The sequence below is a fragment of the Carassius carassius genome, chromosome 45 (genome assembly GCF_963082965.1).
Source record: "Carassius carassius chromosome 45, fCarCar2.1, whole genome shotgun sequence".
Classification (NCBI taxonomy): domain Eukaryota; kingdom Metazoa; phylum Chordata; class Actinopteri; order Cypriniformes; family Cyprinidae; genus Carassius; species Carassius carassius.
The window spans coordinates 13,040,024-13,060,812 of NC_081799.1; the positions used below are offsets into that span (position 1 = coordinate 13,040,024).

Sequence of the window (20,789 nt, forward strand, 5' to 3'; positions counted from 1 at the left end):
AAATATTGGTACATTATACACTGAAAACAACCCATGATTGATGGGAGGGATACAATGCGTGCCAGTTAACTTGTTTTTTTTTTATTGAGTTTTGCATTCTTTCCTATAGTGAGCTGATATGCCTGTTTTAATTATGTGATCATTACTTTATCACTGTGAAGAGTAAACACTTGATCGGGGGTTCAGACTTATTATCTTTGCAAAACAAAAGCAGAGGTTTGATAAGAAACTAGGTGGTTACTAGTATTCTAAGAAGTCTCTTGAGGACTTTAAATTCAAATGTTTACAGGCAAGGTTCACTTCTTTACATCATAATCCTCAACTGGGCATTGGTTACTTAAAGCCTACGTGATGAACTACATTCATGAGAACTCAAAGCTCTGAGCTCAAAACGAGCACATCAAACGAACCAAGAGGAACAAAAACAACTGCTCACACAGTTACATAAGCTCCAATCAGCTCACACTTGTTTTTCACTTAACACCGTGCTCTGTGATTTTAGTTCCTTCTCACGTTGGTCTAAAGGAGCCTTGTGAAATTCATGATTTCACCCTTTAACGTCAGTAAGAATAAGGCACTGTAGATCTTTATTCCAAGAACTTCAAACAAAATTGAAAGCAAATGCTTATTAACATATCGTAATGCAGGTGTAACAAAAAGGTACTGACCTCTCACTAGGTGGTCTTGAAATAAGTTTCACATTTTAATTTTTTAGTTGTTTCATTTCGATACATAAAAACTTGACCATTAGCTATCTATCATTTAAAGGTTTTTTAAACAACATTAATTTCTATATTTCCTAAATTGTAGAATGTTTAAATTACTCAATTACACAAAATCCAAACATTTACCGTTTATTTATTATCATAAGGTTTGTAAGCTAACAGAAATGGATGAAATACCTAGATTTGAACTCAGTTTCTTTATCATGATGATGAAAATTGTGCCTTTGTTGTAACTTCAGAATTACAAATAATCAGCTTTTTTCTTTAAAAATCCACTGTCATTCAAAAGTTTGGGGTTAATATTTTTTTATTCATGGATAAATGAATGCAGCAAAGGTGCATTGAATTTAAGTACACTGTTACAGAAATGTTCTATTCTAAATAAATGCTGTTCTGTTGAACTTTCTATTCATCATCAAATAATCCTGAAAAGAAATAATAATAATTCAGCATTGAAAATAATAAGAAATGTTTCAGCAAATGATTTGTGAAGCATTACACTGATTTAATGACTGCTGAAAATGAAGCTTTACCATCAGAAGAATAAATGACATTTAAAAAAAAATATTCAAATAGAAAATTATTGTTGTAAGCTGGAATCATATTTCACAATACTGTTTTACTGTATTTTGATCAAATAAATGCAGCCTTGGTGAGCATTACAGACTTCTTTCAAAAACATTTAATAGTACTACCCACCCTAAACTTTTGAACGTTATACAGTGTTCTAAATAAATCTGTTGAGATTGTGGTCAAGTAGGATATGTCCACAGAAAGATCAGCCTGATATCAGTCTGAGCATTAATGGTGTGAGCAGAAAGCAAAGAATGCTTAAATCTGTCCTCACTCTGCTACCACCTGTAGAAGAAAAGTTCACGGACATTATATCTCCAAACCGTGAGTTCACATTTGTGAAATAATGCCATTAGAGACAAAGCCAATAAAAATGTAACTCACCTGATCTGGGTTTGACAATAAACATTGTCTCCATTCCAGCACGGATGTGGTTAGCAACATGACAGTGCAGAAGCCACGTTCCATTGACCTCTGCCACCATCTCCAATGTCTGAAACGATCCTGGGATCAGGTCATACACATCAGTACGGTGAGCCTCATCTGTCTGAGAAAAAGTCATAATAATGTTTGCATTTAGTGTTTGAAAACTGCTTGCAGAAAACACTAAAAAATCCCTTCATTCTATTGAATCTGATTGTGTATTGTGCACCTTGTAGGTGAAGGTCTCAGCATGAAAATGGACGGTGTGAATATCTGCTTCATTGCCCATCCCGAACAGGTACCAAACCACCCTTTCTCCCTCCACCATTTCTAGACCATGAAGGTTTGCATAGAGCTTCCCGTTGATCCCTGTCAATAGTGACAGAAAACAAATTACATTAATGTAGTTTCTACAGTTGTCCTTTTTACATCTAAACTGTGATGTATAACACAATTAGTGAATCCCATTCAGTCCATCATATATCAAATAATGCCTCCTAGTGGTCATAATTTGACTTTCCTTGAGCATATCACAGCAAAATACTTAACTAGGGTTGGGTTGCATTTACTTGTGAGCTCTCACCATACATCTTGTTGCTTTTCTGAAACTCAGCATCTCTCAGAAGAGGTTCTGAGCTGTTGTAGTAGAACTGAATGTTTTCCTCCAGGTACCAGGATTTATTCTCATCAAACACCATGAAGAGGAGAGCAAATTCTCGATCCACATCCGTTCTCTGTCTGTCCTGGTCCAGTACACCCTTCCTGCAGATTATTAATGGCCCAATGAGACCACTGGCTGTGTCCTAAAAAAAAAAAAAAAAAAAAAATTATATATATATATATATATATATATATATATATATATATATATATATATATATATATATATATATAAATGCATAAACAAATATTATTTATGATTTTATCATTACTGACACAATCTAAAAAGGCAAAGTAAATAAACAAATGACAATAACGTTGTTATGCAGTATAAGAATAAGAACTATTATTTTCATATTAGAACTGTTATTATAATGTGACATTCAGTAAGGAATTAAAACTCTATTATTACTCTGTTATTAAGAGCTTTACCTTAACAAAGTCCACTGCTGAGCGGTAAGCAAATGCAATGCAGTTTGGGTCAGACACTCCTGGGCCAGATTTAACTGGAATGATCCACCGGTACTGAGTCATATTTCCTGCAGTAAAGAGTTTAATTTGCATTCACAACAAGAAGACTGTCATCTGTGTAATGGGTAAACATAGCAGAAGTCGGGTAATGCTCAAAACACACAGCTCTATGAATCCTTGAAGGTGTCTTTGTATACATTTCACAGGTGAGATAAGGAGGCAAAAAAGGGTGGTGGTTTCAGCTCCTTTACCTGGCATGACGGCCTCTGGTTTAGAAAGGGTCCTGACTCCATGCGCCTGTATTGAGTAAGGATGGCTGGCTTTGTTCATGAATGTGATCAGCAAAACCTGACCTACTTCAGCTTGGATTATAGGTCCTATAAAGATTATCACACAGATCATCATTCATTTATTCAAATGAGGAACACCTGATACATTAGGCAAAACAAACATTTGAATAGTTATTAAGTCACCTAAAATCTCCAAGTGTTCCTCTTGAGGCTGTCTCAGTTTCCTTGTCCTGAAGGTGGCATCAGTGTATTCTCGATAAACTGCTTTCTTATATCTGGAGCCGAGTCTGTTCTTTCCCGTTCCCACAAATAGACTGCCAGGACTGAGACAAGTATCTGGTTATAAATCCCATTTAAATACCACGACTCCAGCAAAAGATGTTGCCTGTTAACTGACCTCTTGTCCTCAGTCGTGTTGAAGTTCTGCAGCTCCCAGGTGCGATCGGGTGAGTAGTCCCACTCTACCTCTTCGGCACAGATGAAATACTCTATTATTTGAGACTCTGACACTGAGATGTCCTCATCCTTTGAGCCCATCACTCTGTACAGCTGTCTCATCCCACCGACATAGTGATCAGAGACTAGACAGCTCACCTCAAATACACCTACAAACAAAGGAAATATGTAGAAGGTGCCAAGCAGACTTGTATTGCTTATGTGTGTTTGTGTGTGTATAGATAGATATACTGACCACTGACATCCGGTTGCATGGACACTGTGACTGTAGTGTGTGGGAACAGGCCCAGCGTGTCATGAGTTGTTCCCTGTCTCTGGAAAGTGTTGCCTTGGAAGTAAATACCATGTATGTCCATCTCTGTGCCAAGTCCCATCAGATGCCATCTGACCTTTGACCCTTTAATCATCTCAAGGCCAGGCAGGTTCCCATACATAAAGCCGTTCACAGCTACATTACAGAAAAGCAGGAAAGATATTGAGTGGATTTGAAACTTTCAGCTGATATTTGACCATTACTCGGGGTTGTCAAATTTCTTAAATTGGGGTTCGGATTTTTAAGCCAAAAATATACTTCATTTTTCTCTTTACTGCTATTCTTAAATTTGTAATCTGTCTGTGTGAGAAAGAAGTTATTTGCACATATGCCAAAATATAATGCAGTTGGTAGTTGATTTCCAAGGGCATTTTTAATGAGTGAAAATGAGTGAGTCATTGATCGATTGATTGATTGATTCATTCATTCAATTGATTCATTCCAAACAGCTGATTAATTCTTCAGGAATTGTTTATTGAATCATTGACTCACCTAAATCATTCAAAAACGCTGAATCATTCAGAAATGAAACACACTATGTTGATCGGAGATCTGTTCAGCTGTGACTCTGTTACTATTTTTGTAACCAAAATCAAGCAAAAACTGTCTATATATACAGTATTGACTTTACCGACATTTTAAGGCTTTTATTCATTTGATATCATTGGATAAAGTATTAAAAAGTTATGATCTTAAAAGGAGGATGAGTGTCCGGCTCAACACTATGGTAGTAGGTGGATATGTTATTTCAGAACTGTACTGTCTGACCAAAAACCAGACAGATTGCCACCTTACTAGTTGGGTCTTTGATTTTAAGAACTACTTACAGAAGATGGAAAATACTAATTAAAACTACAGAAGATGAAAGTAGAAAGTATCACAAATAAGTCACTGCACGCATGTGTCAAGTTCGTTATCAGAGGTGTATACTAGAGATGGGACTTTGATTATGTTTAGAAATGCAGACAGAAAATGAAGCATATCCCGGGCAGACAGGACTAAGGTGTGTGTGTGTGTGTGTGTGTGTGTGTGTGTGTGTGTGTGTGTGTGTGTAAATACCATGCATTTTATTGCTCTCCCAAAACTCCATATTCTCTAATTCTGATTCATTGGTGTCATATATTTCAATGTTCTGATTCAAGTACCAGCTGAGATTTTCGTCAAACACAGTAAACAGCAGAAAAAACTCCAGACTGATGTCTTTCTGTAATAAAAATCACATCATACATGTGTATCTATATATAAAAAGTAATTATTTTAAAATCATGGGCCAATCCAGCACCTAATCTTATTTTACCTGAAATCCATTGGAATCCAGTGCATCTTTCTTACAAACCAGCAGTGGACCTATGAGACCAGAGTTGGTGTCTCTGACTGGATCGCTGGAGGAGAAGTACAGGTAGGAAATACATGGAGGGTCACTTTCAGACGGTCCCTCCCTCAACTGCCAACTGTAGGTGAACCTTTCACCTGGCTGAACTTGATATCCTTTCCTCTTTATACCTACAGTACATTCAAAGACATTTATCTCTCTAGGACCGAACAAACCTTTTGATTGGCAAGTTATTCAGATGGTGGAAAACAAATTCTCACCATCTTGATAAAAGACACCCTCAAAGGGTTTGTTGTAGTGGAGTCCGTGAGGCTGGATACTGTAGATTCTGTCAGCCTTGTTCATAAACATCACCCGAAGGGTGTCTCCAACTTCAGCCCTCAGTACCGGACCTACAGGCACCATGATAACTAAATGTGACTGTAAGGTTTGAATTAAACTCATAAAACACTTTTTAAATAACAGAAGTTAAAAACAGTATTGGCATTATAATGATATAGATCCTACCCAAAATGCCTAGATGAGCCTCAACACTGGTTCGTTCTGTCTTTAAGGTGAAACTCTTATCTGTATATTCTCTGTAAACCACTTTCCAATACTTTCCACCAAGTCGGCCACCACTCATCCCGAAGAACATCTCTGAAACGCTAAGGACAACCAAGAATTATTAACTTTATATTCACTTTTGTAATGGTTTGACATGTATGTACTGTAAAATGTGTGATTGTGAATTATAATCAGGTGTTAGACCTCCCAGGTTTGGTCAGCGACTCGTTGGTCAGTTTGTCCATCCCTGATGGTGCGTAGTCCCACCGAATCTTCTCAGCAGCAATGAAATACTTCCTAATCTTCCCACTGAGATGAACTGTGGCGTTCATCTCATCCTTGCAGGATGAAACTTTGAACAAGGCCTGCATACCAGCTGCGGAAGACAACAAGGAAGAGCATAACTATGTTCCATGTAGGCATAGGTGTGGTGTGATCTATAATATTGTTACATTGCCTGGACTCCAGGGGGCGGTAGAGGGGTCACAATGTTGTTATGGGGGGGAGAGTTCATGGGTGAATAAACGAGAAGCCATGTGAAAGATATTCGGCTCTGTCTTGATTCGAGGCAAAAGAACCCAACGCGACATGGTGTCAGAAGTGGTGCTACACTGAGAGAAAGGATAGTGGGTATTATATGAGAAGAGGGAGAAAGGAAATAACTTAAGTGGAGAAGCTTAAGCAAACTTTGCAAGCATGTCACTCTCGCAACGAGGACAGCACGCTGAACAGAACGACCCTCCGCAGCTTCCTGCTAAAGCATCTGCGACGTTCTCAATAAACCCGCCGGAATCCTTCGACTTTTCGAAGCCACAAGATTGGGAAAAGTGGATAAGACGGTTCGAGCGCTTCAGAGTGGCTAGCGACCTGGATAAGTCATCAGACGCTAATCAGGTGAATACGCTGATATATTGCATGGGGGACGAGGCAGATGACGTGCTAAAAGGGCTAACATTAACCGCTGAACAGAAACTGATATACAGCTCCGTCAAAGACGGCTTCACAAACTTTTTCGTGCCGAAGAAAAATGTGATTTACCAACGAGCTAAATTTAACCAGCGAGCTCAGGGGCCGTCTGAATCTGCAGACTTGTTTATAACTGCTTTATATGCACTGGCTGAAGATTGCGAGTATGGGACACTGCGCGATGAACTGTTGAGAGACAGGATCGTAGTAGGCATTAGAGATGGTGTGCTTTCGCAGAAAATGCAGATGGAGAGCAGGCTGGATCTGGCAAAAGCCATTAACATGGTCAGACAAGCAGAGGATATGAAACGGCAACAAACAGATCTGAGAGGTGATGCTTCACATGCTACAAAAACAACAGTGGATGCTCTACACACTAAGAAAGCAAAACAGCAGGCATGGAAAAATAAAAGACTGCCATTTAAACAGCATAAAGACAAATACGAAGCACAATCAGGAGCAGAGCATAGGTCATGCCCTAAATGTGGTAAGCTGCACGCTAAATTCCAGTGCCCTGCAAAGAATGCAGACTGAAGAGAGGGCATTATGGCAAAGTGTGCAAGTCTGCTAAAAGCGTGAGTGCTGTCAGGGAAGATGATGACATATTCCTGGGAACCATTGATGCAGGAGAACATGCATGGACAGTAGACTTACAAGTTAGACATACTAATGTGAGGTTCAAGATTGATACAGGGGCAGACGTTACTGTCATACCAGAGCAGGTGTACAGACAGATATGAAGAGGCACCGCATACAACCTTACCCCAGGTAATAAAACACTGTTCGGGCCAGGGCATGTACCTCTCTCAGTAGTCGGTGTAGCCAGAGAAATACTGAAATGTGGTGACAAATGCACCACAGAGGACATTTATGTAGTGAAGCACCTGAACACAGCTCTGCTGAGTCGACCCGCCTCAGTTAGCCTCAGACTGGTAGCCAGAGTAGATAGCATCGACCTGGAGTCCGTAAAACAGCAATACCCAAAGCTGTGCGGGGGGCTAGGTCTAGTACAGCAGCAGTACACAATTAAGCTCAGACCAGATGCCAGGCCCGTGTCTTTGAAAGTACCTCGCCGTGCCCCACTGCCCTTGATGGGAAAAGTAAAGCAGGAACTACAGCGCATGGAGCAGCTAGGAGTCATCAGCCGGATTGAACAGCCGACAGAGTGGTGCTCTGGCATGGTGGTCGCACCAAAGAAATCTAAGGATGAAATCCGTGTTTGTGTAGACCTCTCTCCCCTCAACAAAGCGGTGTGCAGGGAAATGTTTATCCTCCCGTCTGTGGACCAGACACTAGGCATGTTGTCTGGTGCAAAAATATTCACAAAACTGGACACCAATATGGGGTTTTGGCAGATCCCATTATCAAGAGACTGTGCCCATTACACCACTTTTATCACCCCATTCGGGTGTTATTTCTTTAACCGCTTACCTTTTGGTATTGCCTCAGCTCCAGAACATTTTCAGAACCGGATGGTGACGGAAGTGACAGGAGGCTTAGAAGGAGTCGTCTGCCACATGGACGACGTCCTTATATGGGGTTCCACACAGGCAGAGCACGACACACGGTTGCATGCGGTTCTGCAGAGGGCACAGGCAGCTGGCATCACATTGAATTTAGCCAAGTGCGAGTTCAGCAAAACCCAGGTGAAATTTCTCGGGTACATCATTGCGGCAGAGGGGATAAGCCCAGATCCAGAAAAGACACGTGCTGTATGTGAGATGGATCCGCCACACAACATCAGTGAGCTCAGGAGCTTTCTGGGCATGGTAAATCAACTAGGCAAGTTTGTGCCCAACCTAGCTGAAAAAGATAAAGCTCTCAGAGACCTGCTTTCAAAAAAGAACCTGTGGTATTGGGGGCCTGATCAGCAGAGGGCGTTCACCAGCCTCAAACAAGATTTAGCGTCCACTCCAGTCCTGCAGTTTTATGACCCAAACAAAGAGCTTAAAATATCAGCCGATGCCTCGTCATATGGGCTAGGCAGCGTACTTCTGCAGAAATGCCAGGAAACCTGGGCGCCGGTGGCATATGCGTCCAGGGCACTCACAAGCACGGAGCAGCGCTATGCTCAAGTGGAGAAAGAAGCACTGGCCCTCACTTGGGCATGCAAAAGATTCAGTGACTTCATTACTGGTCTCCATTTTGAGCTGGAGACAGACCACAAACCCCTCGTGAGCCTGCTGGGTGGACAAGCGCTGGACTCCCTCCCACCTAGAATACAGCAATTTAGAATGAGACTCATGAGGTACAGATACACAATCATGCACGTCCCAGGGAAAAGCCTCACCACAGCAGACACACTGTCACGGGCGCCGCTGAAGAATGGCGTGACCGATGGAGACGGTTTGATGGAGGAAACTAACATATATGTTGACTCTATAATCTCAAATTTACCAGTAAGTGAGACTTACCTGTCCGAGCTGCGAAAACAGCTGAGTGCAGACAGCGTGTGCGCGGAAGTGATGAAGTACTGCATCGAGGGCTGGCCAGATCGCGGCAGACTGGATGTGCTGGTAAGACCCTACTGGACTGAAAAAGCTGTTCTCAGCACTCACAATGGACTGTTATTGCGGGGTACTAGGCTAGTTATCCCTTCAGTAATGAGGAATAGAGTGCTATAGAAAATTCATGAAGGGCACCAGGGAATTGTCAAATGCCGTGAAAGAGCCAAACAGTCAGTGTGGTAGCCTGGATTAAGTAGCCAAATTGGAGAGCTGGTGTTGAAATGCACGGCGTGCGTTAAAGAACGTGCCAATGTGACTGAGCCTCTTATGCCTTCCAAGCTACCTGAGAGGCCATGGCAGAAGCTAGGGGCTGATTTGTTTACTTTGAAAAACAAAGACTACTTGCTTGTTGTAGACTATTTTTCCAGGTATGTGGAGGTGGCCCAGCTGAGCCCGACAAGAAGTGTGGATGTGATAAAGCACCTCAAGTCAATTTTTGCCAGGCACGGCATACCGGAGATTCTAGTCACAGACAACGGGCCCCAGTTCGCAGGGGCTCACATGACAGCTTTCGCCACTGAGTATGAATTCGAGCATGTAACGAGCAGCCCGAGATACCCTCAAAGCAACGGCGAGGCCGAGCGTGCCGTCCAAACCATCAAAAATATGCTAAAGAAAGCAACAGACCCCTACCGTGCGCTGCTGGCTTACAGAACCACTCCTTTGAGCAATGGCTTCAGTCCGGCCCAGCTGCTCATGGGTCGCCGCTTGCGCACAACTGTGCCATCTTTCCCAGCGGTGTTGAAGCCAGCCATCCCAGACCTTCGGTCGGTGCAGTGCAAAGAAAGGGAGAGGAGATGGATGGACGCATGCAATTATGACCGCAGACACAGAGTGAGAAATCTCTCTGACCTGTCACCAGGAGATCAAGTGTGGATCACAGATACAAGGTCTACAGGTACTGTGTCATCTGCACATGAAACACCTAGATCTTACTTGGTCAGTGGATCACAGGGTACCGTAAGGAGGAATCGCCGCCACCTTGTGCCCATGTCAGCAGACAACAGCAGTAAAACATTAGAGCATGCTGCAGGGGTTGACCTGCAGGATACTTCGACAGACTCTGGTCAGGTGTCTCCGGAGGGGCTTTAGGGCACTCCCCAAACTGTGAGAACCAGGTCTGGCAGGTCTATCAAAAAGCCGGATCGACTGGACCTGTGAGAACTCAAATGCAAAAAAAAAAAAATGAATGAAAGAAATGCAAATGTGAAAAGGAAAAAAAAGAAAGAAATGGAAATGTGAAAAAAAAAGAAATACAAAATGTATTGGGGGCAAGGCAGGGTGGTTTGTTAATGTGGTCTTATAAGGGTTTAATAGGGGTTGAATCCTGTTGTGGGTTAACTGTTTATTGTGGCTACGGTGTGTTCATTTGTAGCTTAAAGAAGCCTCTATGAGTTCATATTCTTTTGTGTAAGCCGGTTTAAATAAGAGTCCTCCGGAAGGAACAGGTTAAATAAGCACTGTTAAGGGAAGTGTTATAGTAGACCAAATGTTTCACAGTATACAAAAGTGAGATTTAGAGTTTGATGCAACTAGGTGATAAATAATGTAGGTCACAGTCTATTGCTTTTCAGAAAGGGAGATGTGGTGTGATCTATAATATTGTTACATTGCCTGGACTCCAGGGGGCGGTAGAGGGGTCACAATGTTGTTATGGGGGGGAGAGTTCATGGGTGAATAAACGAGAAGCCATGTGAAAGATATTCGGCTCTGTCTTGATTCGAGGCAAAAGAACCCAACGCGACAATAGGTACAGTAAGTACAGCTCCTTTAAGAAACTGAACCTATATATATATGTCACGAGCCGGGCTAGAACTCGGGTTTCTGGTGTGGTGGTTGAGAGATCTGCCACTAGGCCACAGAGGCTGAGGTATTGGACCCAATTGAAATACTCAAGGCAGTACTCCAAGCAATATTGGTTTATTAGAAAAAAAAGGACTTCGCAAGCCAAAAAAATCCAACAAAAGTTCTTCTCAGACAGAGGAATTAATAACAAGAGAGATAATGGGAAAACAAAAACCACAAGGGAAAATAAAAACTCCATGAGGGGAGAAAACAAAACTAGAGCATGTGAACAATCAAATAACTAGGAACACCTTACTGTAGGAAGCTTGGAAGGACTTGTACATACAGAGCTGGTAGCACGCAGCCTGGACTCAAAAACCAAGTGTCAAACAAAGGGAAAGACTAAAATACTCTAAGAGAAACAAGGCACAGGTGACCTGGATAACGCTAACAAGAGTAGACAAAGAAGAACTAAGACAGAAGGGAACACAGGGGACCTCTAGAGGCACGGAGACAAACTACAGGAGGTCAAATGCTGACAGGACCCCCTCCTCTAGGAACGGCTCCTGACGTTCCTTCCAGAACACCCCGGCCTCCGGGTGTGAAACTCCCGGATCAAACTTGGGTCAAGGATGTCTTTGGCTGGAACCCAGGAGCGCTCCTCTGGCCCGTAGCCCTCCCAGTCCACCAGATACTGTAGTGAGTTCTGGACCCTCCGGGAGTCCAGTATCCGGCGCACTGTGTAGGCTGGCTGGCCGTTGATGATCCTGGGAGGTGGAGGGGGCCTGTGCGGGGGAGCAAACGGAGAAGACAAGATAGGTTTTAGTAATGAGACATGAAATGTGGGGTTAATTCTAAGGGAATGAGGGAGAAACAAACGATAAGAAACAGGGTTAACTTTCCTTGCTATGCGAAACGGGCCGATGTATTTCTGGGAGAGTTTCTTGGATTCGACCCGGAGGGGAAGGTGCTTTGTAGATAGCCAAACTCTTTGACCAGCTCGAAAGTTGGGGGCTGTCCGACGGCGACGATTAGCCTGAACTTGGTATCTCTGGGAAGTCCGAAGGAGGGTACGTCTGGCCTTCCTCCACGTAAGCCGACAGCGTTGGACAAAGCGTTGGGCCGAGGGAACAACAACTTGCACCTCTTCCTCTGGGAATAATGGAGGGGTATATCCAAACTGGCATTCAAAGGGGGATAATCCAGTGGCCGAGGACTGGAGGGTGTTGTGGGCGTATTCAGCCCAAATAATATAGTTGGCCCAAGACGTGGGATTGTTAGCCGCCATACACCGTAGGGTGGTCTCCAGGTCCTGATTAATACGTTCGGTCTGGCCATTAGACTCCAGATGGAACACAGACGATAGGCTAGCCGTTGCCCCAATAAGCCTGCAAAAGGCTCTCCAGAACCGGGACGCTTTGGAGAACCGGTCTACAACCACCAGGATGACTGTATTGCCCTTGGATGGTGGAAGCCCGGTAATAGGTAATAGGTAAGGGACGGAGCAGTCCCTGAGGTCGCTGATGTGCAGACTTTCCTTGGTTGCATACAGAGCAAGCCTCCACATAAACTTTAACATCCTTCTTGATGGATGGCCACCAAAACCGCCGCTGGAGAAAGTCAAGGGTGCGGGCACTTCCTGGATGGCAAGTCAAGGGAGACTCATGAGCCCACTCCAAGACCCGGGATCGGGCAGCTTGAGGAACGAACAGGCGTCCAGGGGGACCACCACCTGGATCAGGCTCATGGGCAAGGGCCTCTCGCACCACTCTTTCCAGTTCCCACTGAAGGGGCGCGACGATACTAGACCTCGGAATTATTGGGGTCAAAGGCTTCTCTTGTGTCTCAGGAGAGTAGGCTCGAGACAGGGCATCTGGCTTGACGTTCTTGGTGCCAGGTCTGTAAGATAGGAGAAACTGGAATCGATTAAAAAACAGTGACCATCTAGCTTGCCGAGGATTCAATCGCTTAGCCTGCTGGAGATACTCCAGGTTCTTGTGGTCTGTGGGAACCTGGAAAGGGTGCTGGGCCCCCTCGAGCCAGTGGCGCCACTCCTCCAAGGCCAGTTTTACTGCGAGCAACTCACGATCCCCCACGTGGTAGTTGCGCTCGGCATCCGACAGGCGACGAGACATGAAGGCGCAAGGGTGTAATTTTCCATTGTCACCTCTCTGCGACAGGATGGCCCCAACCCCCACCTCTGAGGCATCCACCTCCACCACAAAAGGTCTGTCTGGGTCAGGGATCAGAAGAATAGGAGCGGAAGTGAAGCGGCGCTTGAGATCTTTGAAGGCCCCCGCTGCCTCCGGACCCCACTGAACCTTGGTTCCTCCTCCCTTAGTAAGTGCTGTCAAGGGAGCCACAACAGAACTGAAATTCTTAATGAACTTTCTATAAAAGTTTAAGAAGCCAATGAAACGTTGTACCTCCTTGACATTCGTAGGTATGGGCCAGTTGTGGATCGCCTCTACCTTCTTAGGGTCCATTTCCAGGTGGCCAGGAGTGACAATGAATCCGAGAAACTGAGCCTGGGTTACATGAAATTCACACTTCTCTGGCTTTACGTAGAGGTGATTGTCAAGGAGTCTCTGGAGAACCCTGCTAACATGCCCCTCATGCTCCTCCAGTGACTTTGAGAAAATGAGGATATCGTCAAGGTATACAAAGACGAATTGATTAAGAAGGTCCCGGAGGACATCATTAATTAGTGCTTGGAATACTGCGGGGGCATTGGTGAGTCCGAACGGCATTACGAGATACTCATAGGGGCCTGTGGGGGTGTTGAAGGCAGTCTTCCATTCGTCTCCCTGCCGGATCCGCACAAGATGGTAAGCATTGCGGAGATCCAGTTTAGTGAAAACAGAGGCTCCTTGAAGCAGTTCAAAGGCTGTGGCCATGAGAGGTAGGGGGTATCGATTACGAACTGTGATCTTGTTGAGGCCCCGGTAATCAATACAAGGCCTAAGACCCCCGTCTTTCTTCTGAACAAAGAAGAAACCTGCCCCAGCTGGGGAGGTTGAGGCACGGATGATACCGGCTGCCAAGGACTCCTTAATGTAGAGATCCATAGCTGAGCGCTCTGGGGGAGACAAGGAGAAAATCCGACCCCTGGAAGGGCAAGAGCCAGGGAGTAATTCAATAGCACAGTCGTAAGCGCGGTGAGGTGGTAAGGAGGTGGCCCGGGACTTGCTGAACACTGCCTTAAACTTATGATAAACTCTGGGGACTCGAGACAGGTCGATAGACTCTTGAAACTCAGGACAAGGGGCTGGGGAACTCTGAAGTTGGCAGGAGAGTTGGCAAGTAGGACCCCAGCTTAGGATAGTGCCAGTGGGCCAGTCGATATGGGGATTATGTCTGCACAGCCAAGGGTGACCCAGGATAACAGGGTACTCAGGGGAGTCAATAAGATAGAGGGTCTCCTCCTGCTGGTGTTGAAAGATGGTAAGTCACAGGGATTGGGTGGCCTCTGTTACTTTGCCCGGTTCCAGAGGTCTGCCATCCAAAGCAGTAACTGCCTGGGGGTGAGGAAGAAGTTGGGTAGGTATATTAAGTTTCTTCGCCAAGGTTAGGTCTAGAAAGTCGCCTGCGGCCCCAGAATCAATCATAGCCTGGACCTGATGCTGGTGGCCCTCCCAGGACAACGTAACTGGAACTGCTAGGACGGCATTAGCAGGAGGAGCTCTAATTTTCCCCATCACAGCCCTCCTGTTGCTGTATGGGGACAGGCGTTTCCCAAGAGCTCGGGGCAAGAGGAACGGAAGTGGCCGGAAGCACCACAGTAGAGGCAACGACGCTCCCTCATGCGACGTTCCCTCTCGTTTGGAGAAAGCCTGGAACGGCCCAATTACATTTCCTCTGGGAAATCATGGAGCGGTTCAAGAACTGGGGAATTTCTGGAGGAAGGAGCACAAACTGGAGAACCGAACCTCCTCAGAGGAACTTGGGGCTGAGACTCCTTGCGACGGGCAGCCCTACGCTCTCTCAGGCGATTGTCTAGGCGGATGGCCATTGCTATGAGGGACTCAAGATCTTCAGGCATTTCTCGAGTGGCTAACTCATCTTGAAGGGGCTCAGACAACCCTCCCTGAAAGCAGACCCTCAGTGCCTCATCGTTCCATCCACTTTTTGCAGCTATGGTCCGAAACTCAATGGCAAAATCTGCAGTGCTTCGGGGACCCTGACGGAGAGTGAGTAGGTGCTTAGAAGCCTCCCGCCCACTGACAGGATGTTCAAACACTTGCTTGAACTCTTGAAGAGAAGGGTGTTAATGTAAGCAATCTTAGAGAGATCAGTGGGGAAGCTTGATGGTTGGAGCTCGAAAGTGAGAGAGCACTGGGTGAGGAAACCCTGGCAGGAACTGGAATCTCCAGCAAAGGGCTTAGGAGGCGGTAGTCGGGGTTCTGCCACAGGAGAAAGCCTGACGCTACTCTGAGGTGATGCAGCGGGAGGTGAAGAACCCGGGAGGCGTTCAAATAGCTGGCAGATGGAGCTCATCACATCGGCCAGGAGTTAAGAATGTTGAGAATGTTTGGTCATTAGCTCTTCCTGTCGGCTGAGAACAGCTTCGTGGCGCTGAAAGGATGCCTCATGTTGAGCAATTACTGCCAATAGGTCCTTGGAACTGAGTGTTTCTGGGTCCATGAGTGACTTGGTTTTTCTGTCACGGGCCGGGCTAGAACTCGGGTTTCTGGTGTGGTGGTTGAGAGATCTGCCACTAGGCCACAGAGGCTGAGGTATTGGACCCAATTGAAATACTCAAGGCAGTACTCCAAGCAATATTGGTTTATTAGAAAAAAAAGGACTTCGCAAGCCAAAAAAATCCAACAAAAGTTCTTCTCAGACAGAGGAATTAATAACAAGAGAGATAATGGGAAAACAAAAACCACAAGGAAAAATAAAAACTCCACGAGGGGAGAAAACAAAACTAGAGCATGTGAACAATCAAATAACTAGGAACACCTTACTTGAGGAAGCTTGGAAGGACTTGTACATACAGAGCTGGTAGCACGCAGCCTGGACTCAAAAACCAAGTGTCAAACAAAGGGAAAGACTCAGCTAAAATACTCTAAGAGAAACAAGGCACAGGTGACCTGGATAACGCTAACAAGAGTAGACAAAGAAGAACTAAGACAGAAGGGAACACAGGGGACCTCTAGAGGCACGGAGACAAACTACAGGAGGTCAAATGCTGACAATATATATATATATATATATATATATATATATATATATATATATATATATATATATATACCAATGTACAGTAATATTACTTTTTAATTTAGTTTCCATTATGTCTTTTTTTTCTACTCAGTATAGTACTTATTTATTTGTCATTATGCTGTCATGTTATTAACATGTTGGTCTAAAATTACCTTTCAGATGATCATTGACTTGGCAGTTCAAGAGCCACGTCCCTATTGTTGCAGGGACCATCTCTGCAGTGGCAAAGGTGGCAGAAAACAGACTCAGGACATCCACACGGTGCCCGCGGTCCAGGAGTGTGTGTCCGTGGAAATAAACAGAGTGAATGTCGATCTCGTTTCCCATGCCAAAGAGATGCAAAGCAACCATGTGGTTTTGGCAAAACTCAATGCCCGGCAAGTTGCCGTACATGTACCCATTAATGGCTAAAAATGGGTGAAAAATTACATAATGACTCAAACTGTGTAACTTGTGTTTCCATTGCAAAAAACTCACAACACCATTTTCCTTTTGTCTTTTATGTCTGAATAGCGACAATTGTACTTAATAGTAAATAAATCAGATGTGTACCATGCATCATGTTGGATTCTTGGAAATCTTCTCTGGCAGGGTCCACACCATAGGGATCAGAGCAGAAGGTCTGGATGTTCTCTTTCAGGTACCAGCTGATGTTCTCATCCACCACACTAAACAGGAGGATAAGTTCCTGGTCCACATCAGCACGTTGATTCTGCTGGTGATCTGAAGTACGCAAGGTTCCTGAGAGCAACATTTTGATTTGATATGCAATTCAGTATGTATTCAGTCTGATTTTATAAAGCTACGAGAATACATTTTTTATTAAACAATTTCTTCTCTTCTATGTCAGTCTCCGTCGCACATTTAAGAGAACACCACAATGCATATGTGCGCATTTCTCTGATTAAAAACAAGGAGCAGCACATCTCCGTTGAATGTCCAAACTGCGTTGTATGTTAGCTGCATTGGTGTCTATGCAGGGCCAGAAAGCTCTTGGATTTCATCAAAAATATCCAGAAAATAAACGAAGGTCTTACAGTTTTGGAACAACATGAGGGTGATTAATAATGACAGAACTGTCATTTTTGGGGGAACTAATCATTTGAAGCAACTCTAGTTGACCTTTATCTAAAATGTTTTTGTTTTTTCTGACAATGAGAATGACTGTTGAAGCTTTACCTTTCTTACAGGTGAGAAGGGCTCCAATAAGCCCAGAGGAAATGTCTTGTGAAGCACTGACGTGGGAGTGGTAGGCCCATGTCAGGCAGTTGGCATCACCCGTTTGAGGTGCGTAATCTGGCTTCACAGTCCAGATGTAGGTGTAATTTCCACCCGGTGGAACCCCGTCATCCTTCTTCAGAGTGTCTGAGGTTCCGTCTGGATACAGCGCACCTAGTGGAGACAGGAGGAAGTCAACAAAAGCAAAAGTGGAATTTGTGAAATATATAAGAAGTGAATGCCAGAGAAATAGGTTTTACCTTCTGAGTCCTTCGTATAGGAGACACCGTGAGGATGCATGGAGTAACGTCTGGAGGCGAAGTTCTTCAGGTGCACGATGATGACATCATGGACCTCTGCCCTCAGTGTGGGGCCCAAATAGCCCAGCCAGGTGGGTTTGGGGATCTCTTGAGAATAAGAAGCATCCGTGTACTGCTTGTATATCGCCTTTTTGTACACACTGCCAATACGCTGAGGCTCACGGTGCAGGAATACTGATGCATACCTGAGACATGAGAAAGATAAGATAAACATTACAAATCCATCACTGAATGTGTTAAATAAATAACTTAGTTATATTGTGTTGTGAGCAATGTATATCTAATTACTAAAACTCAAAAAAATCAGGGAAGTGTTTTTTAAAAATTTTATATGTCTTTATCTTCAATAAGCCTCTATTTATGAATGAGTGACAAAGTTTTATTTAGAGTGTTAATTCAAGGATAGTAGTCGAAATTTCCTAGTGGGCACTGGTACAGGAAAACTATATCAAATGTATTCCCCAAATGAATACAGTTACAGTATATCAAACTACCAGATATTGTCTAGAAAAGGTCAGTCCTCAAAACTGTCTGGGTAAACAAGAAAGATAGAACAGCTACAGTGTTTAGACGAGTGCAGAGAAAAGGTGCAGGTGGGAGGATGGCAAATCTAAACAAAACAAACAAAAAAAGAATCATGTGACGGCATGTCTGGAGTTTCCAAAAAAAAAAGGAATAATAGCATCCCTGATTTTGCGGTCTGATAGTAGATTTTTTTTTCAGTTGATGCTACAAGTATGTGTGGTGCAAATTTCAACTAACAAAACAATAATAAAAAAAATATATAGAGATAACTATACAAAGTAAAATGAATGCAAAAACAAAAATATTTTATTACAATAAAATTAACGATGGCTGAATTTCATTGTAAGAACTTGAAAAGAGTGAATATAGAATATAGAGAGACTTATGTCACTTATACTCAGTATATATACACTATACATTTTATGGACAATTTTAAAGAAAAGCATAAAAATATAAACATTTACTATTTTGTCCTGTTTCAATCAGATGAATTGTAATTAATAAAGAAGATTATAGAATGTGTGTGTGTGTGTGTGTGTGTGTGTGAAATGTAAATGTATCCTATATTAATATATAGTAATAATAATAATAATAATATACATAAATAGTAATCTCACTCATCCACTGCAATAGGTTTCCCAGTTATCAGATTATAGCCACTCGGTGCGTAATTCCAGTTTTCCTCTTGAATTCCAATGTAGAAGGTTCTGCTGATTCCAGACACTTGTACTATCATAGCACAAAAGATGATCAAATTTCCCAGACAGGTCCAGAAAGTAACCATAGTCTCAGAAAAATGTGACTGTCCTTGCTAAAATCCTCAAATACTTCTCAACAGGAACGTTCTGTGTGGCTCTGCGTTATTATGTGACAGCAAAGACATTAAGATGAGCAGTCATGAGCCATGATGACAGCCTTCTGGGATTCACACACCCATGAAATTCATGGGAAGCCCTTCCCTGCCGGAAGAATCAATCTAGATGGCTTGCTGTAATATAGCTGGTTTGTAGTTGGTTATTAGCTGATTCAAGCTGGCCGTTAACTGGTGCAAACTGGTAAATCATCTTGGAATAGCAATCAACAAACCATTGTCACAATAGTTTAAAGTGGCCAAGATGATTTTGAACATGGACAACCAATTAACAACCAGCTTGCACCAGCTAATGACCACTTAGGAACCAGCTATCATGTTCCAAAACACAGCTACTGGATTTAAACATAAGTTTTAATAGAAGTTTTAATATAAAATGGTATGGCTTGAATATCTGTAATTGCATTTCAGTTGTATATATCAGAGTCTATATAAGAACTGTATTCTATCTGAATGATAAACTGAGATGTCTAATGCTATTCAGCCTACTAATTGTGGAATTGAGATTTGTGATACTATAAAAATTACTGAGGGAAAAGTTCCCATAAAATGTTTTATCCCTGTTAACTTTAGCAATGATCCTACTGTCTCCAATATTACAAATATTAATATAAGTCATTAAATATTGTCTACAACACAAAAATATCCATTATTTTGTCTTTTTTTTTTTTCCTTTTTTTTCTTTTTTTAACAACTTTTTAAGAACATTTCCGAAAATAAAATCATGCTTTGGTCAATCATAATTATGAAAGAAAAATCACAGGTCACAAGTCATAATTATGATATTTAAAAATTCACAATTATGACATTAAAAGTCAATTATGGCATTAAAGTCACAAAGTCATTATGTCTTTTTGTCTTCTAATTTAAACATTTTGTCATATTTTGACTTTTTATGTCATAATTAAGATTTAGCAAGTCATAATTGAATTTTTTTCATTATGACTTGTATGCAGGTTTATATATATATATATATAAATATATATATATATATATATATATATATATATATACACATATAGTAGGTGGACAACCAAAATGCCTACCCTCCGCAGGGGAGCAGTGTTAATGGCAAGTCAGTCAAAGTCGTGTTAAAGTTATCCACAAAACTACCGCCAGGTGGCGAAGAGGGGGGTTGCAAACTGACTGTAATTGAAAGATTTTGGTGGAGATGAAACGACGAAGTAAAACAACAATATCATTATAATATAACATTGTTACATACTTAAAAACCATTAGTAAATTTTCAGTGAGTTAATTTCAAAACGCGGGATAGTCTTAGGCTACAGTCTACATATCAAAAATTAAAAGACTGCAACTTACTGCATGCTATTGTTATTAAATAGTCATTACATACACACACACACACACACACACACACATTCGGCGTGAGCAGGCCGTGCTCCTTATGATTTTTTTCCATCGATACTGAAACGCGCTGTCATGATCCTGGTATTCTTCTCTTACTCTCTTCCTCCCTCTTCTGGTCACACTCATTATTACTTCCTTCCATGCACACACATCCTCATTCATTATCCCATTCATCCTCAGCTGTTTCTCATCATCTCATCTCTACACTCT

At 42.8% G+C, this 20,789-nt stretch overlaps 1 protein-coding gene across 1 annotated transcript; it reads right to left on the reverse strand.

The window, feature by feature from the left end:
- Positions 1-1,503: 1,503 nt before the first annotated feature.
- Positions 1,504-18,026, reverse strand: hephl1b (hephaestin-like 1b). The gene is made up of 18 exons (XM_059538608.1): positions 17,753-18,026; positions 17,440-17,666; positions 16,827-16,986; positions 16,427-16,681; positions 5,995-6,166; positions 5,752-5,891; positions 5,505-5,636; positions 5,209-5,414; positions 4,971-5,115; positions 3,834-4,046; positions 3,540-3,747; positions 3,326-3,465; positions 3,104-3,229; positions 2,814-2,920; positions 2,305-2,524; positions 1,951-2,090; positions 1,683-1,845; positions 1,504-1,583 (listed from the first exon to the last, which is right to left on the reverse strand). Exons 1-18 carry the CDS (start codon positions 18,024-18,026, stop codon positions 1,504-1,506), a joined length of 3,108 nt encoding a protein of 1,035 aa, XP_059394591.1.
- Between the last annotated feature and the right edge of the window lie 2,763 nt (positions 18,027-20,789).